At 42.4% G+C, this 24,996-nt stretch overlaps 2 protein-coding genes and 1 non-coding gene across 4 annotated transcripts; 2 read left to right on the top strand and 1 right to left on the bottom strand.

Moving 5' to 3' along the window:
* Positions 1-1,789: 1,789 nt before the first annotated feature.
* On the bottom strand, positions 1,790-12,389 carry brat1 (BRCA1-associated ATM activator 1). Of its 2 annotated transcripts, XM_075462492.1 has the most exons (13): positions 11,740-12,389; positions 11,462-11,657; positions 10,295-10,443; positions 10,046-10,193; positions 8,143-8,590; positions 7,106-7,225; positions 6,942-7,033; positions 6,759-6,862; positions 6,298-6,484; positions 5,490-5,563; positions 4,464-4,548; positions 4,109-4,395; positions 1,790-2,840 (listed from the first exon to the last, which is right to left on the bottom strand). In XM_075462492.1, the coding sequence occupies exons 2-13, from the start codon at positions 11,625-11,627 to the stop codon at positions 2,001-2,003; spliced, it is 2,700 nt and encodes an 899-aa protein (XP_075318607.1). In that variant the 5' UTR covers positions 11,628-11,657; positions 11,740-12,389; the 3' UTR covers positions 1,790-2,000. The 2 variants fall into 2 exon arrangements, with proteins under 2 accessions (XP_075318607.1, XP_075318606.1); XM_075462491.1 differs by having other exon boundaries at positions 11,462-12,389.
* On the top strand, positions 11,932-24,996 carry eif3ba (eukaryotic translation initiation factor 3, subunit Ba). The gene is made up of 19 exons (XM_075462493.1): positions 11,932-12,172; positions 13,302-13,494; positions 13,596-13,715; positions 13,799-13,856; positions 14,981-15,109; positions 15,213-15,370; positions 16,326-16,457; positions 16,547-16,613; positions 16,696-16,742; positions 16,831-17,041; positions 18,194-18,266; positions 18,413-18,535; positions 18,620-18,698; positions 18,879-19,017; positions 19,101-19,226; positions 21,756-21,833; positions 21,953-22,061; positions 22,161-22,273; positions 24,428-24,996. The coding sequence occupies exons 1-18, from the start codon at positions 12,067-12,069 to the stop codon at positions 22,259-22,261; spliced, it is 2,049 nt and encodes a 682-aa protein (XP_075318608.1). The 5' UTR covers positions 11,932-12,066; the 3' UTR covers positions 22,262-22,273; positions 24,428-24,996.
* Positions 18,748-18,818, top strand: LOC142379515 (small nucleolar RNA SNORD60). Its single transcript, XR_012769736.1, has one exon. It is a non-coding gene; the product is annotated as a small nucleolar RNA SNORD60 (small nucleolar RNA).

The following is a 24,996-nucleotide window of genomic DNA, read 5'->3' as shown; positions in this document are numbered from 1 at the left end:
ACAAAGATGGTCTTATGGGTCATTTTTGACCCGTGAATTATAAAAACATTTAAACACCAGAAAAAAGTTCACTGTTTTTTTTCCCTTTCAATATAATTAATTCAGAAGTAATTACTTCACATTTATATTATAGCAATAATAAACCTTTATTATGTAAAAGAAAACTGAGAAAACAAGAAAACTGTTGGTCCAACTGACCAAAAAAAAAAAAAAAGTGTAATCCTGAAAACTGCTGATTTTGTATTGTGTAACAAAAAATACATGATAAAAAATGTATTGAATTGAGTTGATTAGATAAATAACAGGTGGTTTCATCATACAAAATAGATTTTGGATTTAAAATTCAATTAAGTTGCTTTATTTTGGGGCTTTGGTAGGGCGGGTCGAGGGGAGTAAACACAATGTTAAGACCGCACAAAGGGTTAAAGGGGCATTATTTATGTTTCTAAAGTCACAACCGACTCACAAATAAACTGAAAAACACTTTTTTTGGGCCTGTGATGGACTTAAGCAGTTATAGAAAAATACATGGATGGCTGTTCAGTGCACACACTTAGTTTGTTCAGTCAGCTAAAGTGAATAACTTACATTTCTCTGTCTTCTCCAGCTGAGTGGATGTAGAGGTGAGGGGAACTGCTGATGACGGGTCGAATCTTTACAGTCGAGTTAAAGTCACAAACTGTGTCCCTTTAAACTGTAATTATGAACTGATTATCATGGCGCAAAAATGTAAAGTGTATCTATAAGTGGGAACTTGTTGTTCTGATGATGGTTTGTTTTTATTAGGGCTGGGCAGCGATTAAAATGTTTAATCTAATTAATCGCATGATTTCCCTGATTAATCACGATTAATCGCATTTGTACGCAGAATCCAAAAATGAATCCAAAAGTAGTGTATAGCTTTTAGCATTTAGCTTTATTTTAAATGTGCTGCCATATGAATGAAAGTGCCATAACATTTGTTGTGCAAACACACTTTTAACATCAGCATCTTTCTGTAGTTTTTATGTAGAAGCCTCGCTCCACTGTCTGTTTCCTTGAATGACTTGCTGCTATCAGTTGTGTGTTTTGCCTTTAAGTGATATTTTAGACTGGAACTACTACGCTGAGAAGACAATTCAACTTGGCAGTGTTTACAGATGACTTTGGTTCTGTCGACTCCGCCGTCTGGAAGAACTTTAAAATGAAAATGGCCGAGTAAAAGTTCCGTACCCTTCTCCATGTTTGGTGGATCCGCCGATTACTTTCTTTTCCGGTTCCACAGCAGACAGCAGCAGACTTTTACAAAATAAAAGCCTGTGAGCAACAGACTTTTACAAAATAAAAGCCTGTGAGCAACACACTTTTACAATAATAAAAGCCTGTGAGCAGCAGACTTTTACAATAATAAAAGCCTGTGAGCAACAGACTTTTACAAAATAAAAGCACGTGAGCAAGACTTTTACAAAATAAAAGCCTGTGAGCGACAGATTTTTACAAAATAAAAGCCTGTGAGCAACAGACTTTTACAAAATAAAAGCCTGTGAGCAACAGACTTTTACAAAATAAAAGCACGTGAGCAAGACTTTTACAAAATAAAAGCCTGTGAGCAACAGACTTTTACAAAATAAAAGCACGTGAGCAAGACTTTTACAAAATAAAAGCCTGTGAGCGACAGATTTTTACAAAATAAAAGCCTGTGAGCAACAAACTTTTACAAAATAAAAGCCTGTGAGCAACAGACTTTTACAATAATAAATACAAAATAAAAATAAATACATAAAACATGCGTTAATGCGCGATAAAATATTTATCGGCGTTAAATAATTAAGTTGACGCGATAATAACGAGTTAACTCGCCGAGCCCTAGTTTTAATCTAAAGTCAAAGTTTTTAAAGAATTTGAAGTGCTTGAACAAAGATCAATGTGCAAAATTTATTCAAAAATGATCTTTATTCAAAAAACCTGAAAAAAAACTCTTGGGATGGGGGCAGTAATCAGCCTCGGAGACAGTTGGTGTGTCAGTAGCAGTCCACGATGACCTCCTGCCCCGGCTGGGAGTGGGGGGCAGGTGAGCTGGCGGTCAGTATGTCCTGCAGCAGGGAGAGAGGAGAGTTGTGAATGTGGTCACTGCTTTTAGCCAGGATGCCTAGCTTCTCATCTAAACCGAGAGATCTCAGCACCTCGCGCACACCGACACGCACAGTGCGACCCCCGGCACTCAGACCCCCCCCCGCCGCCGCCTCGCCGCCGCCTTCAGAGTCAGCCACACCTCTCCGAGCGGCGGCGACCGCCTCGGCCTGGTTATTCTCCCCGAGTATTCTTCTGATCTCCTGCGCCCAACCCCACCCGGGCAGCTCAAAGAACGCTCCAGTGTTGGTCGCCGGGGCAACAGTCGCATCCGGGGGCCCCGACGACAGCGGACAAACCGCGTCTCTGAGTCTGATCAGCAGCCGACAGGCCTTCAGACCGACGGGTCTGTCGCAGTCGACCAGACCGCTCAGCAACGCCGACACGACTCCCTGCTCCACCAGACCGTCCAGCACGTCCACAAAGTCTGAGTCCGTGAAGGTTTGGTCAGACGTCACAGCGTAGGGGGGCGTCTCCGATCCCTTTGCGTAACCACGGCGACCCGAAAAGGCTCGGTCCAGCAGTAGCTCGGCCAGCTCCAGCGTGTGAACTTTGACCTCCCAGTCCAGGTCGGCGCTGCCCTGCGAGAGCACGGAGGGAACGGAGCGCGCGAGGAGGCAGCAGGAGGACGAGGAGGAGAACCACAGGATGAAGAACCGCACAACGGCTCTCCTGGCAAATCCCTCCGTGTCCTGGGAGAGAATTTCAAGCAGCCGCGTCACGATTTCAGTCTGGAGAGAAACAGAAGTTTGAGGTTATCAAAACCTTTCCGGTTCACGCTGACCTGTAAGGATCTGAAAACAGGCTTTTTTGTTTCTGCATATTTATTTACTTCCTCTGAAAACACAAACTGAGACACAATAACTAAATAATATTCTGTCTGGACTTAATGTTTTCCTCCTTTATCACTGGTGCATCTATAAATTCCTTCCTGTAGGTGCGTAGTAACGAGTTACATTTACTTGAGTAAGTTTTTGTAAACATTATACTTCTAGGAGTAGTTTTAAATCTCTATACTTTTTACTTTTCCTTGAGTAGATGTGTGCAGCAGAAACTGTCCTCTTACTCCGCTACATTAGGCTACAATGAGCTGGTTACTTTTCTTCTTACCTCTTTGGTATTCTACGCCTCATTATTTTTATCCCCCCGCGTACGCCTCATTTAAATGTTTTATTCTGACAGAGAGAGAGACTTCCACCAAAGGCTCTACCACCTGACTGTGTTCCACCAATCAGACGCAGCCGTGCAGGCTGGTCACGTGACCATACTCGATCTCAGCGGCGGGACGGGTTAGCTTTAGCATTAGCAGTCGTAGCAAACAAACAAAGAAACAGATGAAAAATGTCAGAACCAACGGTGGGAAATGAAGACGCAGACGAGGCCTCATACTGAAAGCATGTTTACCTTACAAAGAGTGAGAAACAGCAGCTACATTATGTGTCTTCTGTGTCAACCAAAACAAACGCACATTTCAGCAGAAACTCAACAGCTAACTTGAGGAAACATGTAGCGCTAAGTTTCCTAAACTCGTTTTTCCCCCATGGATAGATGAATGTTTGTTTTTTAGGTTACATATGGGTTACATATGTTTTAAACATTTCCTAAGTCTCTTTGATTTTTTATTGAAGTTCTTGAATTTACCTGGATTATTTTAATTGAAGCTATTTTGTAATGAATTAATTCATTTTAGTTTATTTTATCAATTGGATGAACTCTAATTGGCCTAAAGATGATTATTTAGTATGTTTGTCTGTCTGATTGAATGCTTGTGTTAACAAATAAATCAGACGTTACTCAACAGTTACTCAGTACTTGAGTAGTTTTTTCACCGAGCACTTTTTTACTCTTACTCAAGTAATTATTTGGATGACTACTTTTTACTTTTACTTGAGTCACATTATTCTGAAGTAACAGTACTTTTACTTGAGGACACTTTTTGGCTGCTCTACCCTCCTCTGGTGATTTGTTGGAGCTGAATATGAAAGGACTCGGGGCCCACCTGCTCCTGTGTGAGTGCTGCCCCCTGGTGCCAGCTGTGGGTCAGTGTCTGTGCCAGCGCTGAGATGGAACTGGCTCTCACGTAACTCTCCTGATCTCGCAGCGCCTCTTTAAGGAGAGGAGTGGTGAAGCGGCAGCCGCCCAGCAGGACTCCGGACGCGTCGCACGGTCTTTCTGCTGATGTCGGGTGGGCGCGCACCCCGGCCAGGTGACCCAGAAACTCCACCGTCGAGTCTCTGACCTCCCAACGCACGTCACATGCACGCTTTCTCACCACCTGGGTGAGATCTGACAGACAGATGTGTGATATAACACTGTGTGAATCGATCACACAGGACTGTATCTATGAGCTTTACCTTGTCTGAGCTGCTCTGTTATAGAGGAGAGGTCTGTGCAAACGCTTATCCACTTCACTAAGGCCTGGTATGACTTCTGGAGCACCTGAGAAACATGGAAGAAGCTATTTTAGTTACAGCAGATAACCTGAAGAGATTTTTTAAATGTGCCCGAACCTTCTAGGAATCTTCCTTTATTACCCTTTTGCTACAAATAAATTTGATTTGATAATTAATCACAGGGTTGCTGTGACTTAATTTTGATTAATTCCATTTATACATATGACTGAAAAATTCACATTTTCTGTGTATTGTTGTTAGAACAGAAAGATAAATGACAAGAAGTGGATATAACATTAATTTAATTCATAAAAAAAAATGTATGAATGCGAAATTCAAAAGATAAATTTAATTCTGAACAATTTTGGCAACTTGTTCATTGCTCTTTTTCTTTGAGGATAGGTGAACGGAACACACACCTCTGCAAAATGACGCTCTTCTATTTTCATTACACATGAGAAAAGAAATGTTTTTAACCTGGATTCATTCACACAAACGGTCATATAGCGCTTCTTTATATGTTCTCATGTGTCTATGCATGAAATCTGCACGCTATCTTTGAATTTATCTGGACTGTTGCTTGTTTTTAAATTCATTTTAAATCATTTTATTTGTTTCTCTTTATATTCTTTTATGTATTTTAATGCTTCTTACACTCCCTGCTGCAATGCTTTTATTTTATGTGAAGCACTTTGAATTGTTTGTACATGAAATGTGCTACATAAATAAATTTGATTTGATTTTTGAACGAGGGAAAACGTTGCAACACTCTTGAAAAGCTTAAAAGACCCCATATAAGTGTTGACCACCTGCGTATTTATCCATTCAAATCCCACCTCGGCTCTCGTTCACACTTCAGACGCAGATGCTGTTCCAGTTACAGACGATGCAATTAACTGTTCACCGACAGAGAAACGTCGGAGACTAAATCAGACACAGACGGCTGAGACCAAGCATGCAAGAACAGACGCGCATTTATCGACTTACGGAGGGGTCAGAATCCGGGTTTTCCAGACATCGTGTCAGATGCGTGAACACCTGGACCAGCGTGACTTCTACTTCTGTAAAACACGCCAACAAATAGGCCCGATAAAGCTGCAATGCTCCTTTAGCATTTGTTTTATAGTCATAAACACACACAGTTTATCATGTGGAAGCATCACTACACTGAATGCCACGCTGCAGATACTGTTGACACCACTTAAAGGGACAGTTCGCCTCTTCTGACATGAAGCTGTATGACATCCCATATCAGCAACATCATTTATGAACATCTTCTTACCCCCTGCTGCGTCCTGTGAGCAGAGTTCCAGCCTCGTTTTGGTGTTGATGAAGGTAGTCCGGCTAGTTGGCTGGGGTTTAAAAAATAAAGCGTTTTGCTTCTCAAAACAATATGCGTTCAACAGAGTAATACATTTGCATCACAAAATGGTTCTCCAGGAAAAAGTCAGACCTCACAATCGCTTGGCCCTATTTTCTCTCCCTTCTTATCAATAGTAGGAACCTTCTGCAGTTCCTAGAACCTTTTCAGGAACGGGGCCGTTTTTTCCCCTCCCTCATTCGGACATACAGGAACTCGGGACAGGGGGTAAGAAAATGTTCAGAAATGATATTGCTGATATGGGATGTCATACAGCTTCATGTCCAAAGAGGCGAACTGTCCCTTTAAACTAACTGTAAGTTATTCCATATTTTATACTTCCAAGTTCAGCTAATTGAGCTGAAACCTGTCGGCACTGTGGCTGCCAGCAGATCATCCACCGAGCGGACGGTGTTCAGGGAGGAGAGGTAATACCTGGACAGCTGCTGAGTGCCGACAGAGCCTCCAGAGCACATTTCTGAACTTTGCCACAGCCGGCGACATTTCTGAAAACGTCAACACAAGCAGGGGACGAGGAGGCGGTGTCCCCACCGCTCAGCCTCAATAACGACAACACAGCAGTGACAATCAAAGCCGGAGGACAGGGGCGGCAGTCCGGAGCCTAAGGTGGGGGGGTGGAGACAAAACAACATAAGAGACGTTCCATTCATACGGAAGAGTATTAGGGCCAGGCATAAGAAAAAATATTTATATTTTGCCTGTCGAGATTAATGTCGAAAGGTCGAAACGACTTCATTCTCGACATTTCAACTTTATTCTCGACATGTGGACTTTTTTCTCGACAGACAAAATATTATTATTTTTTCTTATGCCTGGCCCTAATACTCTTCCGTACATTTATGAGAAACACAGCTGATGTCCTTTCTCACACTCACCATCAGGCTAATCTGTGGCGTGCTTGTTACACTGACACAAACCATGGAGACGCAGGAGGTTTTGATCTTCAGTTGCTCCACCATTGACGGCCGATGCTCATCCGCTGCAAGATTAGACAACATCTGCCGTACAGAACCAGCGCTCAATAACGTACATTTCACTTTCAGACGGGTGTGTGTTACCTGAGGCGTTTGTGCTCAGTAAATTCAGGCCTGTAGCAATGTCCAGGGGCAGCAGCAGGACTCTGGCTGACTGGGCTAAGAGGACGCGGTCACTGGAGAAAAAGAAAAACTCAGGGTGAATATAAACCTGACGCTAACGGCCACCTGTGTGAACGAACGCTTACTCATGGCCGCGGCGGAGAACAGCAGCTGCAGCGTGGATGAGGTCGGCAGGTTTCCTCGTGTTTAGCATGAAGGACAGAAGATGGGAGACACGTTGGACGGGGACGTCACCGCCACAGCCGCTGGAAACAGGCACGAAAAAGAGACTTTTAAATGCACCAGCTGTTAAAATCCACACTGCGTATTCAGCCCTTACTTTTTACTAAGCATCTACCAAGTAAAAATGCTTATTGTGCACACTGAAAACATGCTGCTGGATCAGAAGATGCTAAAATAACACGTTTGTGTCTGTGCAAATTCAGAGGCTGTGTTCCAAACCGCATACTACATACTAATCGATCAGACAGTATGCAGAGCGTTTACCCACAATGCATTTTGCTACTGCCAGGGCCGAAATCAGCCGGCCTGAAGCTGATTTCCCTTAAGCTCTAAACTCTGTAAACTTTAGCAACATTTGAAACATTTTCAGGTGAGAAAGTAGTCGTTTAGATCCCCAACGTGTTGAAAACCTGACAAAATACCGGCTGTTTACAATTTTGTTCCCACGAATTCGGCGCTACTAAAGCTAGCCGCAGTGAGCTAACGCACTTCCTGTTATTTTCACAAAATAAAATACCCGTTGCCTTTTATCATAGGGAAAGCCATTACCATACAATTGGTGCTTTTGTTTTGAAAACAGGAAGTGAACCTACCCTCGTTGTAGCTAGCTTGAAACTGCCGTTTTGACAGGAAATGACGATCGGCGACGTCACGTTACGTTGCATCTTGGGTAGTTTGAGTATGAGTAGTAACCTCATGATGCATACCCAACATTTCAGAGAATCTAGTATGCATCCGGGAACTTCTCGCTTACTCAAACTCGCATACTAACTTAAAAAGTTAGTAGGAGTAGTAGGAGAAGTATGCGGCTTCGAACACAGCCCGAGTCTTGAATGTTTACTCATACAACCACTCTTTCTTTCTGTGTGTGTTCAACACTGTAGTCGACGCCAGGTTAACCCCCAGGAAGCAGTAAGCGCGACGCATTACGGACGCCTACCTGCGTGCAGCCAGGAGGACGTCCATCAGAGGTGGCGTGAGCTGACTGTGGTTTGTCGTCACCAGTTCCTCCAGAGAGTCTGCGACCGTCAGCAGCAGCTTGTCCCGCAGAGGAGGCCCGGCCTGGGACAGAAGCAGCGCCAGCAGTTTGAGGATCTGCCGACTCTGGTGGAGCCGCGAAGCTTCTTTGGGGACCAGCGACTTCTTGAGGTACTCCGAGATCGTCACGACAACGGCAGAGCGATCCTTATCGGTTTCCGAGGCGGCAGTCGGCCGCTCCAGGTCTGCGATTGAGGGATCCGTCCTCGTGTTGACTTCCACTTCACCGTTAAATCCCACAGAGGGGACGTTCTGACAGGAGAGCAGGACGTGAGCGAGCGTCTGATTGGCTGCTGCAGCAACAAACAGACTCGAGTCCGTCTGAAGGTGCAGGAGCGGGTCGATAAAATCTGCAGAATAAGAGAGGAAAAAAGGTGCTTAAATTAAGTCAAGGCAAGGCATCTTTATTTATACAGCGCATTTCATACCACAGGCAACTCAATGTGCTTTACATAAAGACAAGGCATTTAAAACAAACAGAAAAACAAGCAATTTAAAGAGAATCTAAATTAAAACACAGTTAAAAGCAATCAAAGAAGAGGGGAAAAAAGAAAAATATAAAAAAATTAAGAGGATTTATAGCATTATGCTTTCGAATTATTTAAAAGGAAAAGAGAAAAGCACCTCATAAATATCCTGCTAATGGCTTGTAAAAAGAATATTACCAGGAAATGGCTATCACAAGAGAGCCCAACTGTCAACATATGGATGGACATATATAAAATGGAGAGAATAACAGCATTTGTTAATCTTAAACTGGAGAAATTCGCCTCATATTGGGAAAACTGGGTCAACTATGTCACGCCCCATAGGCCTGATTTTATTTTTACATATCAGTAACTATGCCATGTAAAAAGGATCACTCCCCACTTTGTACATAATCTTGTGTTTTTTGTTGTTGTTTGGTTCTATTTTCATCGTTTAGACATAAAATAAAAAAATACCACTTTGGCATTTAGGACAGACTAGAGATACAAGATGTATGCACAATGTACCGGATGTGAATGTTTGTTTCTGAATGTCAATAAAAATAAATAAATAAATAAAAAATAATAATTATTTAAAGGAACTCAACCATAAGCACATGGAAAGAGAAATGTTTTTAACCTGGATGTAAAAGTGCTGGAAAAAAATCAAAGTTTTATCAAGTATATTTGTCTCATTTCTAGTCCAAATATCTCATTACACTTAATATAAGACACAACTGCCTAACAAGTACCATTTCAGCCAGATATAGGGACTTGTTTGAAGACAATACATCTGGAATATCTTGTTAAATGAAAAAGTCTTGAAAACAAATTGTTTTGAGTCACATATCACATGAAACAAGCTTTTTTTTTACATTTGAAGAGGTTTTTAAGCTAATTTCAAGATCACTTTTATCTGAAAAGTCCTAAATATCACATCTTATTTCAAGAAATCTGGAAAAGCCGATTTTCACTAGTTCCATTGGCAGATTTTTTTTTGCTTATTTCAAGCAAAACGTCTTTTATTTGTTGTTTTTCTTACTGATTTTTGGAGGGGCATTTTTTCCAGTGTCTGTTTCCAAGTCTGTTGGAGATGAAAGCATGAATCAGCTTCTCCTGATCTGTTTGGGACATGAAACCCTTCATCCTGGATATGTTCTTAAGTTGGTAAAAGGCTGATTTGGTGACTGATTTGATATGATTGATGAAGGTCAGGTCTGAGTCTATCAGCACGCCGAGGTAAATGCTCACTCTGACATAAAAACCTCTACCTATAGAGCACGATTAATCATTAATATTGCTGGGGCAGATGGTATAATTTCCTACATGATAAGTCACCTGCTTGTACAAAGAAACTGAGCGCCGTTGAATGCTGCAGCATCGTCCTCAAGCCCTGAATCCATCCGATCCGTGTACACGGATCCTCCCAGAGCCCTGCTTCCTGCCAGCGCTGAGGGTCAAAGACCAGGTCCAACACCGAGGACTCCTACAGGGTGGACATCATTGCACACGTGGGCGACAGTAAGTCCCGGATGGATTTAGACCGTTTCATCTTTAAAAGTTTAGGATAGAAGTCGTGAGCCCTACCTGAAGAACCTTGAAACCGTCCACCGTGGCGCCCATTAGGCCAGTGAGTTTCAGAGCAAAGGAGAGGACGCTGGGGTCTGGCGATGGGTCGTTACCCACGGTGGATATGAATTCGAGCAGACACGGGCAGGCCTCCACCAGAGATACCCCTTCATCAGATTTAAAGACAATGAAACAGATTTACAGTCGATCCTATTGCTGTTTTTTTGAGAGATGGAAGCAGAAATTATGCAACTTGTTGCTTTCAGTTATAGGACATTTTGTAGTTGCGTCTCACCATTTGTTGACATTTCAAGCTCAAAGAACAATAAAACTGTGAATAATATTAGCTGGCTCAGTGGTGCATCATAAGTTAAATACTTTTTTTGGCACCTTTAGGGACAATTTGCATCTATTCCTGCTATTTTTGTAATAGAAAGGGTGCCAAATCAATCCTTCTTTTAGGATAAATAATGAGGTTCACAAAGACATACATATGAAAACGGGTGTGATAAGTGATAAGGTGTGGAAACTAGATAAATATTTAATGCCGCATTAGCGCAGGCTTTATTATTTATTTTATTATTGTAAAAGTCTGTTGCTCACAGGCTTTTATTTTGTAAAAGTCTGCTGCTGTCTGCTGTGGAACAGGAAAAGAAAGTAATCGGCGGATCCACCAAACATGGAGAAGGGTACGGAACTTTTACTCGGCCATTTTCATTTTAAAGTTCTTCCAGACGGCGGAGTCGACAGAACCAAAGTCATCTGTAAACACTGCCAAGTTGAATTGTCTTCTCAGCGTAGTAGTTCCAGTCTAAAATATCACTTAAAGGCAAAACACACAACTGATAGCAGCAAGTCATTCAAGGAAACAGACAGTGGAGCGAGGCTTCTACATAAAAACTACAGAAAGATGCTGATGTTAAAAGTGTGTTTGCACAACAAATGTTATGGCACTTTCATTCATATGGCAGCACATTTAAAATAAAACTAAATGCTAAAGGCTATACACTACTTTTGGATTCATTTTTGGATTTTGCGTACAAATGCGATTAATCGTGATTAATCAGGGAAATCATGTGATTAAATTAGATTAAACATTTTTAATCGTTGCCCAGTAAAACTGCCAAAGAAGAGAGTGATGAACTGCGACTAAAAACTAGCCCTGTGGGGGTCAGATCAACTAACCAGTCTTGGTGAGCGTTGTGAACCAGTCCAGCAGTTTCTCCAGGCTGGTGTCATCGGGCAGGGAGCTCCCCGAGGCCGCCAGCACCTCACAGACCCGGGGCAGCACGGACACGCAGTCCCGGTCCATACCAGCGTGCACAAAGACAGTTTTACTGCTCTGAAGCATCCACAGCTAACACCGCAGGTGGAAAACTAGCTTTAACAACAAAACAAAAGTAAATTAGTACAGCTATCTGAGAATATAAAGAATATAAAGCCCTGCTATAGTCTCTTCTGACTTCAGTTGGTCTCTAGAGGCCATCTCGCGGGGAGTAGTTTTGCAGGATTTTCTTTCCTTTTGAGTAAAATTTGAGAGTCATAGCAACGGCATCTCTAACAACCCAATGGGGGTAAGTTAGCACGAAACTGTAATCCACCACCAGCTTCCATGTTTGACGTTTTCTCCGCAGTCTGAACACGCGCCCTACGAGCAGCTTCCGGTGTGACGTTTCCGCCTCTTTCGTCCATTTTCGCACATGGTGCCGCACCGGTCGAGCATCGTTAGCCTCACGTTTATCGGGCTTTTACTCCCTTGTAGGCATAATTCCGACTTGAAGTCCCGTTAAATGCAAGATACGGTGGATATGGTGGACGACCCAGAGTATGAGGAGGAGGAGGATGAGCCTTCCTTCAGCGACCCGGAGGACTACGTGGAGGACATCGACGACGAGGGTGAGCGGCGCCAGGAAAATCGCCGGCTTTGAGGCCCGTTGCTAACTGCTAACTGTTAGCTTAACAGACTATTGGTGCTCGCTGGATGCCAGAAGGCGAGCCACAATATAGGATTTGCTCGTCGAGACACAGCGATAGCTGCCACTTAACCATACCCTGGTATTAAAACGTGATTATCTAATATATAGCAGCGTCACCGTAATTTTCCTCGAGGGTTTACCCAACGTCATGTTTTCGAAATGCTGTTACAGCGTCCGTTGTAGCCTCGCCCAGACGCCAGATAGCCACTGATTGTGGCCTTGTCACTGTAATTTGAGACTGTTTGACAGCTTATTAGTAGGTTAAAGTAAATAGGAGCACTCGGGGATGGCCGAGCATGATTAACATGGATGAATAAATATTGATAATTGAGGCCAAGATCGAATTTGTGACCCTCCTGTGTGAAATTGATGGTAAGCAGTTGGGCGCATCAACCAGCTCACAGGACAAAATCCTTTTGGATGATTAATATTGATTTATTTATTTATCATTCCAAAAACAAACTGCGTAGTCCTATTGCACAGTTAACGCTACTGCCATTCATTTGACCAGTTTATTTGCTTTGTTGATTCAGACCGGTTAATAACGCCTTATAGCTGCTTATCCTACATTTAAAATGGATCATAATGAGGTAATTGTACAAATGTTGCAAAAGAACTCGCATTGAAATGAAATGAAACTGTACTGAGATTATGTATTGCTCCGCCATATGTTGCAGTGAGACCCCTGTCTTTAGAAATGTAATTCAGCAGCATTGCTAAAGACAATATCCAAGCTCATACGCACAACTTATCCAAAACGTTTTACCCAAATCTTCTCATGAATTAGAACGATGGCATTTACTTCAGTCAAGCACTTTATTATCTATCTTCAAAAATCATTGGCAACCATAATAATAATAGTTTATGATAATAATAATAATAATAATAATAATAACTTCATAAATTTGGGTATTTGTGAGTTCCACTGAGAGAGATGCCAGGACACAACGTTTTTCCAGGAAGCCGAGACCAGTAGAGACAGATAAGATAAGAAACTGCAGTTCACTCGTCTGTCTCATCCTCCCAACACTTTTCTTGAACTCTTTTAGAGCTTCTGGGGGACATCTTGCGGGAAAAGCCCCAGGAGGCTGACGGTATAGACTCGATGGTGGTGGTGGACAACGTCCCTCAGGTGGGCCCGGAACGTTTGGAAAAACTCAAAAACGTCATACACAAGATCTTCTCCAAGTTCGGCAAGATCACGACCGAGTTTTATCCAGATGCTGATGGCTTGACCAAAGGGTACGACCCAGTTGTCTCGGATGTGTTTTTGTGTTGTTTTTTGCTGGACTGTTGAATTCAGGAAGCACGACGGATTTCCTTTTTACCTTTTGTACCTGCAGATACATCTTCTTGGAGTACGCGGCTCCCACTCAGGCTCTCGAGGCGGTGAAGAACGCAGATGGTTACAAACTTGACAAACAGCATACATTCAGGGTCAACCTCTTCACTGACTTTGACAAGTATGTTTGCACCATCAGCCAATATGTGTGTTAAAATGGTACAGAAATGACATGCAATGAATTAATATGTTGTTTTTCCTCAGGTACATGACCATCAGCGATGAGTGGGAAACTCCAGAGAAACAGCCTTTCAAAGACTTTGTGAGTGTTACTCCTTTAAAACTTATGATACTATGATCAGAGGTGGGTAGAGCAGCCAAAAATTGTACTCAAGTAAAAGTACTGTTACTTCAGAATAATATGACAAAAGTAAAAAGTAGTCATCCAAGTAATTACTTGAGTAAGAGTAAAAAAGTGCTCGGTGAAAAAACTACTCAAGTACTGAGTAACTGTTGAGTAACGTCTGATTTATTTGTTAACACAAGCATTCAATCAGACAGACAAAAATACTAAATAATCATCTTTAGGCAAATTAGAGTTCATCCAATTGATAAAATAAATCAAAATGAATAAATTAATTACAAAATAGCTTCAATTAAAATAATCCAGGTAAATTCAAGAACTTCAATAAAAATAAAAGAGACTTAGGAAATGTTTAAAACATATGTAACCCATATGTAACCTAAAAAACAAACATTCACCTATCCATGGGGGAAAAAACGAGTTTAGGAAACTTAGCGCTACATGTTTCCTCAAGTTAGATGTTGAGTTTCTGCTGAAATGTGCGTTTGTTTTGGTTGACACAGAAGACACATAATGTAGCTGCTGTTTCTCACTCTTTGTAAGGTAAACATGCTTTCAGTATGAGGCCTCGTCTGCGTCTTCATTTCCCACCGTTGGTTCTGACATTTTTCATCTGTTTCTTTGTTTGTTTGCTACGACTGCTAATGCTAAAGCTAACCCGTCCCGCCGCTGAGATTGAGTACGGTCACGTGACCAGACTGCACGGCTGCGTCTGATTGGTGGAACACAGTCAGGTGGTAGAGCCTTTGGCGGAAGTCTCTCTCTCTGTCAGAATAAAACATTAAAATGAGGCGTACGCGGGGGGATAAAAATAATGAGGCGTAGAATACCAAAGAGGTAAGAAGAAAAGTAACCAGCTCATTGTAGCCTAATGTAGCGGAGTAAGAGGACAGTTTCTGCTGCACACATCTACTCAAGGAAAAGTAAAAAGTATAGAGATTTAAAACTACTCCTAGAAGTATAATTTTTACAAAAACTTACTCAAGTAAATGTAACTCGTTACTACCCACCTCTGGCTATTATTATGAAATAGATCAATTTGTAGAAGTGCTTTGACCTCCATGAACTGTCTCTGTTTCCAGGGTAACATGCGCCACTGGATCGAGGACCCAGACTGCCGTGACCAGTACAGTGTGATCTATGAAGCTGGAGAAAGGACCGCCATTTTCTCCAATGACGTTAAAGAGCCGATCACCTCTGAAGAGAGAGCAGTGAGTTATTAAAAAACGCCCACCTGAACGGGTTGAGTTGAGCATCATTCGCCCCGTCCCGCCGTTGGTTTTTGGAAGACTTAAAGGTTTTTTGTGTTCGCAGCGCTGGACAGAGACTTACGTTCGCTGGTCTCCTAAAGGCACCTACCTCGCCACCTTCCACCAGCGTGGCATCGCGTTGTGGGGCGGCGAGAAGTTCAAGCAGATTCAGAGGTTCAGCCACCAAGGCGTGTCCCTCATCGACTTCTCACCATGTGAGAGGTAAGCGACACGTTATCGTGATCAACTCTTATCTCACAGATGAGAGGAGCATTAAAAAGTGTTTTACGTTGGTCCGATTGCTGCATGTTCGCCATCTTGATTCCTTCCCCCGAGGATTAGGAACTGTTGACATGTCCAGATATTTTTCAGCATGTGGCTTTCTTTGATTTTAAATAAATTAATCAGTCCAATATGATCTAAAACTGTGACACTTACTAATTTTTTTCACAAGAGCCACGTTGGCAGCAAAATCAAGGGAAGAGCCACTTTTACGACAACATACTAAAGTCCCCTTTTGCAAATATTAATTTCTACATATAAAACATCCCACAAAAAAAGGAAACAACACAGCCAATACATTTTCAATTAAGACCACATTTAGCTTAATACTGGGATGAGCAGAAGCTGGCGTGCATGTCCTCGACTTTCTTCATGTTGTATTTGTAGTTTGTTGTTGTAATCATAGTGAGACATTCAGGATGGGCATGGTTTTTGTGCTGGTTTTTGTGCTGGTTTTTGCCCTTTTTTAATTAAAAACTGATCCATTGTGCCTGCATCTCGCGCTGGCTAAAGGAGCTAGTGTGCTCTGGTGGTTTAAGCGGGCTGCATTGCCAGGTTTAACAGAGCCCCCTTTAGGAAACACCATTAAGCCTTAATTAATACTTAATAAAAATACTTAATACTACAAAAATGCAAACTTAATAAAAATACTTAATACTGTGCAGTATTCGCTGTATGTTATTTGAAAAAAATGTATTGTTATTGTTACCATATTGTTATAAGCTACTATGCGAGTGCGAGCCGCCAGTTAAAGCTTGAGGAGCCGCACAATGAGGATTTCTGATCTAAAAGAATGATTGAAACAGATTGTTATGTGCTGGGGTAAACGTTGGATGAACTGTGCTTTATCTGAGCTGCTTTAAGATGTTTAACATGTGTTTCTGATGCCTGCCAGGTATGTTGTGACCTTCAGTCCACTGATGGACACCAAGGAGGATCCACAGGCCATCATCATCTGGGACATTCTGACTGGACAGAAGAAGAGAGGCTTCCACTGCGAAAGCTCCGCACACTGGCCCATATTTAAGTCAGAACACCACCTTTGTTTGTTTTCTCGTCCAAATCTCATATTTTGCTACTTCTGCAGCGTTAAAACTAAAATTGAATTGTTCTCAGATGGAGCCACGACGGGAAGTTCTTTGCCAGGATGACTCAAGACACGCTGAGCATCTATGAAACTCCAGTAAGTGGACTTGGAAAACCCACAAAGTTTTTGATTATAAAGAACACAAGTGATCCTAAAGGCCCGTTTCTGCTGTTTTCAGTCGATGGGCTTGCTGGATAAGAAGAGTCTCAAGATTAGTGGGATCAAGTAAGAGTTTTTTGATGTTTGTTTCTATTTGTAACACACTTAACATCGTGTCCCGAGAAGAAAAGTCTGAGTGTCTGTGTACCAACAGGGACTTCTCGTGGTCTCCTGGGGACAACATCATAGCATTCTGGGTACCTGAGGACAAGGACATCCCAGCCAGAGTGACTCTGATGCAGATGCCCTCCCGTCAGGAGATCCGTGTCCGCAATCTCTTCAATGTTGTCGACTGCAAACTGCACTGGCAGAGGAACGGAGATTATCTGTGTGTGAAGGTGGACAGGACTCCCAAAGGGACACAGGTACTGGGAGAAAGAGGGGAGACACTCAGTGGGACACATGGCACTGAAAGGATCGGATTATTGACTAAATTACAATCAGACTGAGGTATTAAGTGCATGTAGACACCTGATTTGAGACACCAAATCGTTCCACAATGAGCAAAATAAGCACCTCGCATACATACATATTCGGGGTGGGTTCAGTCAAAATGGGACCTGTAAACGTGTTCGTGCAAAGCTGGGCTAACACATCCAGATAAGGCAGGTGGGGATTTAATCACATATTTATCTGTTTTTTTTAAATTTTTTGTTAATCAACTAAACGAATCAGAAAGTGAACATTGAAAATCAGCCCATTAAGACTACGTTTCAGTGACTGTTGCTCTGCTCTAATAAAGTCCATTTGGTAAAGAACTTAATCAGATCAATCAAAAACAAATCACTCAGTGTGGTCACATGGCACTGAAAGGATCGGATTATTGGCTAAATTACAATCAGACTGAGTTATTAAGTGCATGTAGACACCTTAATCTGACTAAGAATTGGATCGGATCGGATTCAGACCCCGAGATAACTGGGTTGAAAGTCACTCTAAACCTGCTTGTAGACGCTGAAGCACGTGGTGAATCAGACTTTGCGTTCTGCGCATGCTCCAGATGTTTTCCCGGGGTCGTGACCCGGAAGTCAAAGGAGACGATATTCCTGTTGTTGTCGTCGTCAGAAAGAAACAAACAACGCGATGGAGAATGCTCCGTTGGGCATCGAGTTTGTGCAACAAGCAGCTCATCACAGAGCAAATGTAGAGGGACGTAGCTTCATCTGGCTCTGCGTTCTCCATCTTTCTCCAACGCCTGAGTTTGGTGTTGTTGTTGGTGGTGAAGAGGTCAACAGGAAGTGGCTCTATTAGCAACAGTTGGAATGGGTACAGCGCCACCTATCATACCGGGGTATGACACGCTTTGTGCCTCTGATCCCATTCATTCACCGCCATATATCCAAGGAGAATTACCCTCGCTCAGCTCATTCTGATTGTAATTTAGCCAATAATCCGATCCTTTCAGTGCCATGTGACCCCACTGATTGTACTCGTTATGGTTAGAAGTGTGTGTGGGGGGGGGCACCAACCAAAACAAAACAAAACAAATGTTACATTTTATCTTTATTCTTTCTCAGGGCGTTGTTACCAACTTTGAAATCTTCCGAATGAGGGAGAAGCAGGTCCCTGTTGATGTGGTGGAGATGAAGGGTAAGAACACGTGTTTATTTTTATTTATATATATATATAAATATATATATATATATATATATATATATATATAAATGTGTGTGCACTTTCTGTTGGTAATTCTGTCCCACAGACACCATCTGATGCCATTTTGGTTTTCTTCTCAGAAAGCATCATAGCGTTTGCGTGGGAGCCAAACGGCAGCAAGTTTGCTGTTCTCCACGGCGAGTCTCCGAGGATCAACGCCTCCTTCTATCACGTCAAGAACAACGGCAAGATCGAGCTCATAAGTGAGTAAATGGTGTAAGGAGATGCCGCCTGGTGTTGTTTATCCTGTGAGCTTCCACTGAAACGTGCCGCTTTGTCTCTGACAGAGATGTTCGACAAGCAGCAGGCCAACAGCATCTTCTGGAGCCCCCAGGGACAGTTTATGGTGCTGGCAGGACTCAGGAGGTCAGTTACGTCTGTCCGTGTGTGTAATGTGTAAGAGATGGGTGGAAGAAGCCACTGATGAAAAGCTAAACAATTTTTCTGACGCCTCATATGAGAGCTGAGCTCGCTGATCTGAGGCTTGGACTGTTTCTCTGATCAGCCTTTCCCGAGCTAACCCTCACGTTCTGTGTCTGTGTTCAGTATGAACGGAGCTCTGGCCTTTGTGGACACGTCGGACTGTACCATGATGAACATAGCCGAGCACTACATGGCCTCTGACGTGGAGTGGGACCCGACCGGTCGATACGTGGTCACCTCCGTCTCCTGGTGGAGCCACAAGGTGCGCACCGCCTGCTCAGGCAAAGCGTGGCGTTTGCTTTCTGTCGCATGTGTTTAATGACGCTCCGCTTTCGTGCGTTTTAGGTGGACAACGCCTACTGGCTGTGGACGTTCCAGGGCCGCCTCCTGCAGAAAAACAACAAGGACCGCTTCTGTCAGCTGCTCTGGAGACCCAGACCTCCCACCCTGCTCGGCATAGAACAGATCAAGGTACAGCGTCCTCTGTTTCCCGTGCATGTGTGCAGTCACTGACGACAAACCATTTCATGTAAGATTTCCTTTAAAAATGTTTTTAATGTCGGAAGTTTACAGGTTGCTGACATCTAATCTATCAGAAAATGCACAGTATAAGCCAGTGATACTCACTATTTTTTTTCACAAGAGCCACATTGGCAGCAAAATCAAGGGAAGAGCCACTTTTACCACAACATACTAAAGTCCCCTTTTGCAAATATGCATTTCTACATATGAAACATCCCACAAAAAAAGAAACAACACAGCCAATACATTTTCAGTTAAGACCACATTTACCTTAATACTGGGATGAGCAGAAGCTGGCGTGCATGTCCTCGACTTTCTTCATGTTGTATTTGTAGTTTGTTGTTGTAATCATAGAGAGACATTCAGGATGAGCATGGTTTTTGTGCTGGTTTTTGCCCTTTTTTAATTAAAAAACGATCCATTGTGCCTGCATCTCGCGCTGGCTAAAGGAGAAGAGTGACGGTGGTTTAAAGGGGAACTCCGGGGCATTTGAAGCGTGTTTCCATTGCTAGAGGTTGTCAAATAATGATAGTAGGACACAGAGAGGTGCAGATCTGTGCTCCCTGTGTGGAGATCGCTCTGTTCGCACACCCTGTCATGCGAGGCTAATACGTGGTGGCTAGGGGCAAGCGCTAACCCTTCCACGTAAAACAACAACTTGCACACTGCAGAAACGTCACACCACTTTATAACCTATCCGACAATAAAGTCACAAGCCTTACCATCAAAACCATATGCATGGTTCGCACATTACTGGCATGGGGACGTTACAAAACAACTTTATAAACAGCATGTAACTCACCGGCTGGTTGTAGGCTCGCGCATGTGAAAGCCCAAAAGAGTCGATGGACGATAATCCCATATACAAAACAATTATCTTCTCTAGAAAAACTGCGTTCAAGTATTTAAAACATTACAACAATATTACTGGGCATGTATTGTTGTAATGTTTTAAATACTTGAACGCAGTTTTTCTAGAGAAGATAATTGTTTTGTATATGGGATTATCGTCCATCGACTCTTTTGGGCTTTCACATGCGCGAGCCTACAACCAGCCGGTGAGTGACATGCTGTTTATAAAGTTGTTTTGTAACGTCCCCATGCCAGTAATGTGAGAACCATGCATATGGTTTTGATGGTAAGGCTTGTGACTTTATTGTCGGATGGTTTATAAAGTGGTGTGACGTTTCTGCAGTGTGCAAGTTGTTGTTTTACGTGGAAGGGTTAGCGCTTGCCCCTTAGCCACCACGTATTAGCCTCGCATGACACGCTGTGGGAACAGCGCGATCTCCACACAGGGAGCGCCGATTTGCACCTCTCTGTGTCCTACTATCAGTATTTGACAACCTCTAGCAATGGAAACACGCTTCAAATGCCCCGGAGTTCCCCTTTAAGCGGGCTGCGTTGCCAGGTTTAACAGTTCCCCCTTTAGGAAACACCATTAAGCCTTAAGTAATACTTAATAAAAATACTTAATACTACAAAAACGCAAACTTAATAAAAATACTTAATACTGTGCAGTATTCGCTGTATGTTATTTGAAAAAATGTATTGTTATTGTTACCATATTGTTATAAGCTACTCTGGGAGTGCGAGCCGCCAGTTAAAGCTTGAGGAGCCGCGCAATGAGTATCTCTGGTATAAGCTAAATGCATGAAAGGAAGACTTCCAATTAGAAGTTTCAGATGGGGATTGGGAATCAACCTGTACTGAGGCTAAGTCTATAAATTCACATCTTAAACTTATACAGTACAAATGGTTAATGCGGACATGTGTAACTCCAATAGATTTAAATAGATATAATAGAAATGTATGCACAAAATGTATAGAAACCAGAGGAACTCTATTTCACTGCATTTGGCAACGCAGAAAGTTTAAAACATTCTGGGAAGAGGTAAGAGCTACAGTCGAGAAGATTATTTCAAAACAAATCGTATTGGACCCTAAACCTTTTTTTGTTGAGCATATACCCAGAGAAACATAACTATAGTAGGTGTTGCATTATTGTGGAAAAAGATCTGTAGACCGAGTACTACTCAATGGATAAGACAGATGTTAGCAAGCCTTCCATTAGAGAGAATAACTTGCATATTAAAGGCTAAACGGTAATTATTTAGAAGACATGTGGAGCATCAGCTACATTAAGGACTTGGATTTAATAGATGAAGAAGTGGATGACTAATCTTTGTGGGCAATGCAGATCCTGACCTTGTAAGATTTGTATGTTTTCTCTATATTTGTGTCTTATTTTGCACTTATTAATAATACTTGTTTGTATATAGATCATCACCTTGGTTAACAGGAGGAGCATCCTTGTTTTGAGTGTTATGTTTTGTTTTACTTTTACTCGTCTTTAAACAAATGCTGCCACTTTTTGTATGGAAGTTGAATGAAGATATACAAATGTAAAGGCTGTATGTAAAAGTGTTAAAATCTGAAATAAAAATGTTTTTAAAACTCTGATTTGTTCTCTTGCAGATTATCAAAAAGGATCTTAAGAAATACTCAAAGATCTTTGAGCAGAAGGATCGTCTCAGCCAGTCCAAGGCATCGAAGGTTTGAGCTGTTCTTATTTTCAAAATGGCGACCCAGAGAATCATTTACTGACTTCCAAGTCTTCCAAACGTAGGAGCTGTGTCATGAAGCTGAATGTGTCTGTCTGTGTGTGAGAGTAGGAGCTGGTGGACAAGCGCCGGGCCATGATGGAGGAGTACCGCAGCTACCGGGAGACGGCACAACAGATCTATCTGGAACAGAAGAGCATCCGCCTGGAGCTCAGAGGAGGTGGAGCCACACTTTTTTTTTAACACCGCCCAGTCTTCATTCGCCTCTGATCATCACTCGAGAATGTTTACGCTTTAATTGCATCTTGTAATCTTGCAGGAGTGGACTCTGATGAGCTGGAGAGCAACGTGGACGACTGGGAGGAGGAGACCATTGAGTTTTTTATCAACGAAGAAATCATTCCCCTTGGAGATCTGTAGTCCCCTACGCAGGTAATACTCGGCACGCCTACCGCCCTTGGTGACCATTAGATAGACTACCTGGCAAAAACAAAAAATACAAAAAAAAATATAGCTGTAGCGATGGGGGGGCCTAGCAGCATGGCACAATAGGCAAGGCTACGGCTGCTCAGGAAGGCGTCATGAGTCCATGCACCAAGTTTGGCATCGATACATCAATGCATCGCAGAGATACGGCCTAACGTCCTGTTTGCGCGTCGGCGTAGAGTTTGATTGGCTGCCACGGGCAAACGGAAGCGAAATGAAAAAATCCACATCATATCTTTTGTGCGGCTTGGTCTGAAGATTCTATATGCCAAGTCCCGTTAAAATCAGACAATCTGCATGGCCTTAAATGCTTTTTAAAGGTTTTTTTTATAATTCAAAATGGCGGAAAATCCAATATGGCGCAGATAACGTCATGGATAACGTATCTCACTTGTGAAATTTGGACCAAGGGGTCCAAAGATATGAGCAAAAATTGCATTTTTGCTACATATAGCGCCACCTATAGGCCGAACGTCACCAAACTTCTTGGGCCTCTCAAAGATGTGGCCATGAGTCTGTGTTAGGAGTTTGGCGTCATAACATCAAACGGTTGCCGAGATATGGCCTCACTTCCGGTTTGGTGGCGTCGCCGCCGAGTTTGATTGGAGTTTGATTTGACTTTTGTGCGGCTTGGTCTGAAGAGTCTACGTGCCAAGTCCTGTGAAAACCGGACTATCTCTGTGACCTGAAATGTGAGCGTGATACAGTGAGCGGCTTCACATTCCTTCAACAACCCAGTTGGGGAAAACACATTCTGTGGTTGTTGCAAAAAATGTTTCTGTTTCAGAAGTGTCAAATTATTGGTCTACATCAAGCGAACAAAACAACCCGGGGAGATTCCTTAAATTACTGAATCTGGGTTAAGAGTCCAAACCGTAAGCTTCTCAAACCGAAGCCGAGGTAAATGTGTCCCTTAATCAAAGCCAAGTGTGCTCCAACATTAATGTCTTCTCTATTTTTTGTTAAACCAGTCATTGTAGGTCCGTTATGAAGCTGGATTTGTTGGAAGAACTTTTTGATTTAAGGCGAGACACTACAGGTGAATAGGGTAATATTTTAAAATAATAGATATCACCATGAAACTTATAAAAAACGTATTACAAGTTTTAGAAATTTGTATGTTTAATTATGCAAAGCAGGCATTATCTCATTAAATATGCACATATTTGCATATATTTCCGGAAGCAAGATCTGAACATATGATAAAGCCAGGTGCAAAATCCTTTATTCATTTTTTTTACACACAAAATGAAAAGAAAATTACAGAGGGATTTCAGGATATGTGCTTTAATTTCCTAGGAAATCAAAATATACTGCCCATAGCCTAAAAAACATCAATTTTCGCCATATTTTTTTATTCTAATGTCACATAAATCAGGCCAGGAATGATTTATCAACAAATCCTTCTATAAATATCTTCAGAATACTGCTAAGTGTATAACTGGAAAGTTTGGTGTTAGTAGGCGCTCCATAGGCTGAGATATTGATACTGGAACAATACAAATAACTGATTTTGAGAAAACGGCATTTAAAGATTTAAATATGGGAATTCATTTTGGTAAATTTGGGCGAAACGTACTGCCGCGAGTAAACAAAATGTGATGAAATAAACATTTTAATTTATGTTTTCAGCATTTTCTTTATAGCAGGTTGAAAGAACACATATTGAAGGAGTAGACTGGCCCAAAATCTAAAAATTGAATTGACCACTGCATGAAAAATCAGTTTTTGCCTGCCGTGTCTCGCTTTAAAGTGATACTCCGGAGTAGATTCACCCTGGGGTCATTTGAACCGTGACATCCAGCCAAGTAGCCCACCCGAAGTTTTTTCGATCTTGGCCGAACATTAGCTGAGTTACTGAGTTATCCCGAATAGCTTAGGATAACTCAGTAACTCAGCTGATGTTCAGCCAAGATCGAAAAAACTTCGGGTGGGCTACTTGGCTGGATATCACGGTTCAAATGACCCTAGGGTGAATCTACTCCGAACTATCGCTTTAAGCACATTGCTGCGGCCACAAACCAGCATCATTGAAGTATTTTATGACCCAAACTGTTGAGATTGTGACGCGTCGCTTAATCCGGTTGTTCTTTCATGCAGTCCATCCGTTGTTGTGTGGAAGGAGGAGAGGGGGACTGCGTCATTGATTGGAGAAGGACGACGACCACGCTGGGAATCTCGGGTTCATTTTGAGCCTGGATTTTCAACCTTAGTGGCATCATCAAAGCACGCCTTGTGGATCAGCAGCCACATCCAGGGGCAAGAGAAGATCTCCTATATTTTCTCTTCGCCTCTTACCACCATCTACCCAATTTTCATCTCTGTGGAACTCAATATTCAGTAATATTCCCTTCTTTTTTTGTTTTTTCTAGTCATTGGTTATAGTCCCCACCTCTCAACCCCCTCTTATTGGACCTTCTTCCTCCGGGGGTTGTTTCACAACTAGTCGAATCATGCTAGCGTGTTACTACAGGCCAGCACAGAGTGCCATACCAGTGCAGGATGGAGGTGTTACGACTAAACGGGTAGCCTTGTCCATAAACGTGCTAATGTGGCATTATAGTGGCCTGTATCCTCCTCCTTTCAGACTCCGCTTTCACACAGAGGGGGGGGTGGAGCGCGCAGTGGGAATAACTTTAAATAAACATTCAAACACAGTTGCTACCAGG

The sequence above is a fragment of the Odontesthes bonariensis genome, chromosome 4 (genome assembly GCF_027942865.1).
Source record: "Odontesthes bonariensis isolate fOdoBon6 chromosome 4, fOdoBon6.hap1, whole genome shotgun sequence".
NCBI classification, from domain to species: Eukaryota; Metazoa; Chordata; class Actinopteri; order Atheriniformes; family Atherinopsidae; genus Odontesthes; species Odontesthes bonariensis.
Note: the sequence above shows the minus strand (reverse complement) of the source record. Positions and strands in the feature narration are given on the sequence as shown.

Bases quoted from the DNA above. Each gene is read 5' to 3' on its own strand.
- eif3ba (XM_075462493.1), top strand. From the start codon at position 12,067: ATGCAAGATACGGTGGATATGGTGGACGACCCAGAGTATGAGGAGGAG. The intron at 13,857-14,980 runs GTGAGTGTTACT...CTCTGTTTCCAG, and splicing joins AACAGCCTTTCAAAGACTTT to GGTAACATGCGCCACTGGAT. The intron at 22,062-22,160 runs GTGGAGCCACAC...GTAATCTTGCAG, and splicing joins CCGCCTGGAGCTCAGAGGAG to GAGTGGACTCTGATGAGCTG.
- brat1 (XM_075462491.1), bottom strand. From the start codon at position 11,627: ATGCTTCAGAGCAGTAAAACTGTCTTTGTGCACGCTGGTATGGACCGG. The intron at 6,485-6,758 runs GTGAGTGTGAGA...CCCCCACCTTAG, and splicing joins CGCCACAGATTAGCCTGATG to GCTCCGGACTGCCGCCCCTG. The intron at 4,549-5,489 runs GTAAGTCGATAA...CATGTTTCTCAG, and splicing joins ACCCGGATTCTGACCCCTCC to GTGCTCCAGAAGTCATACCA.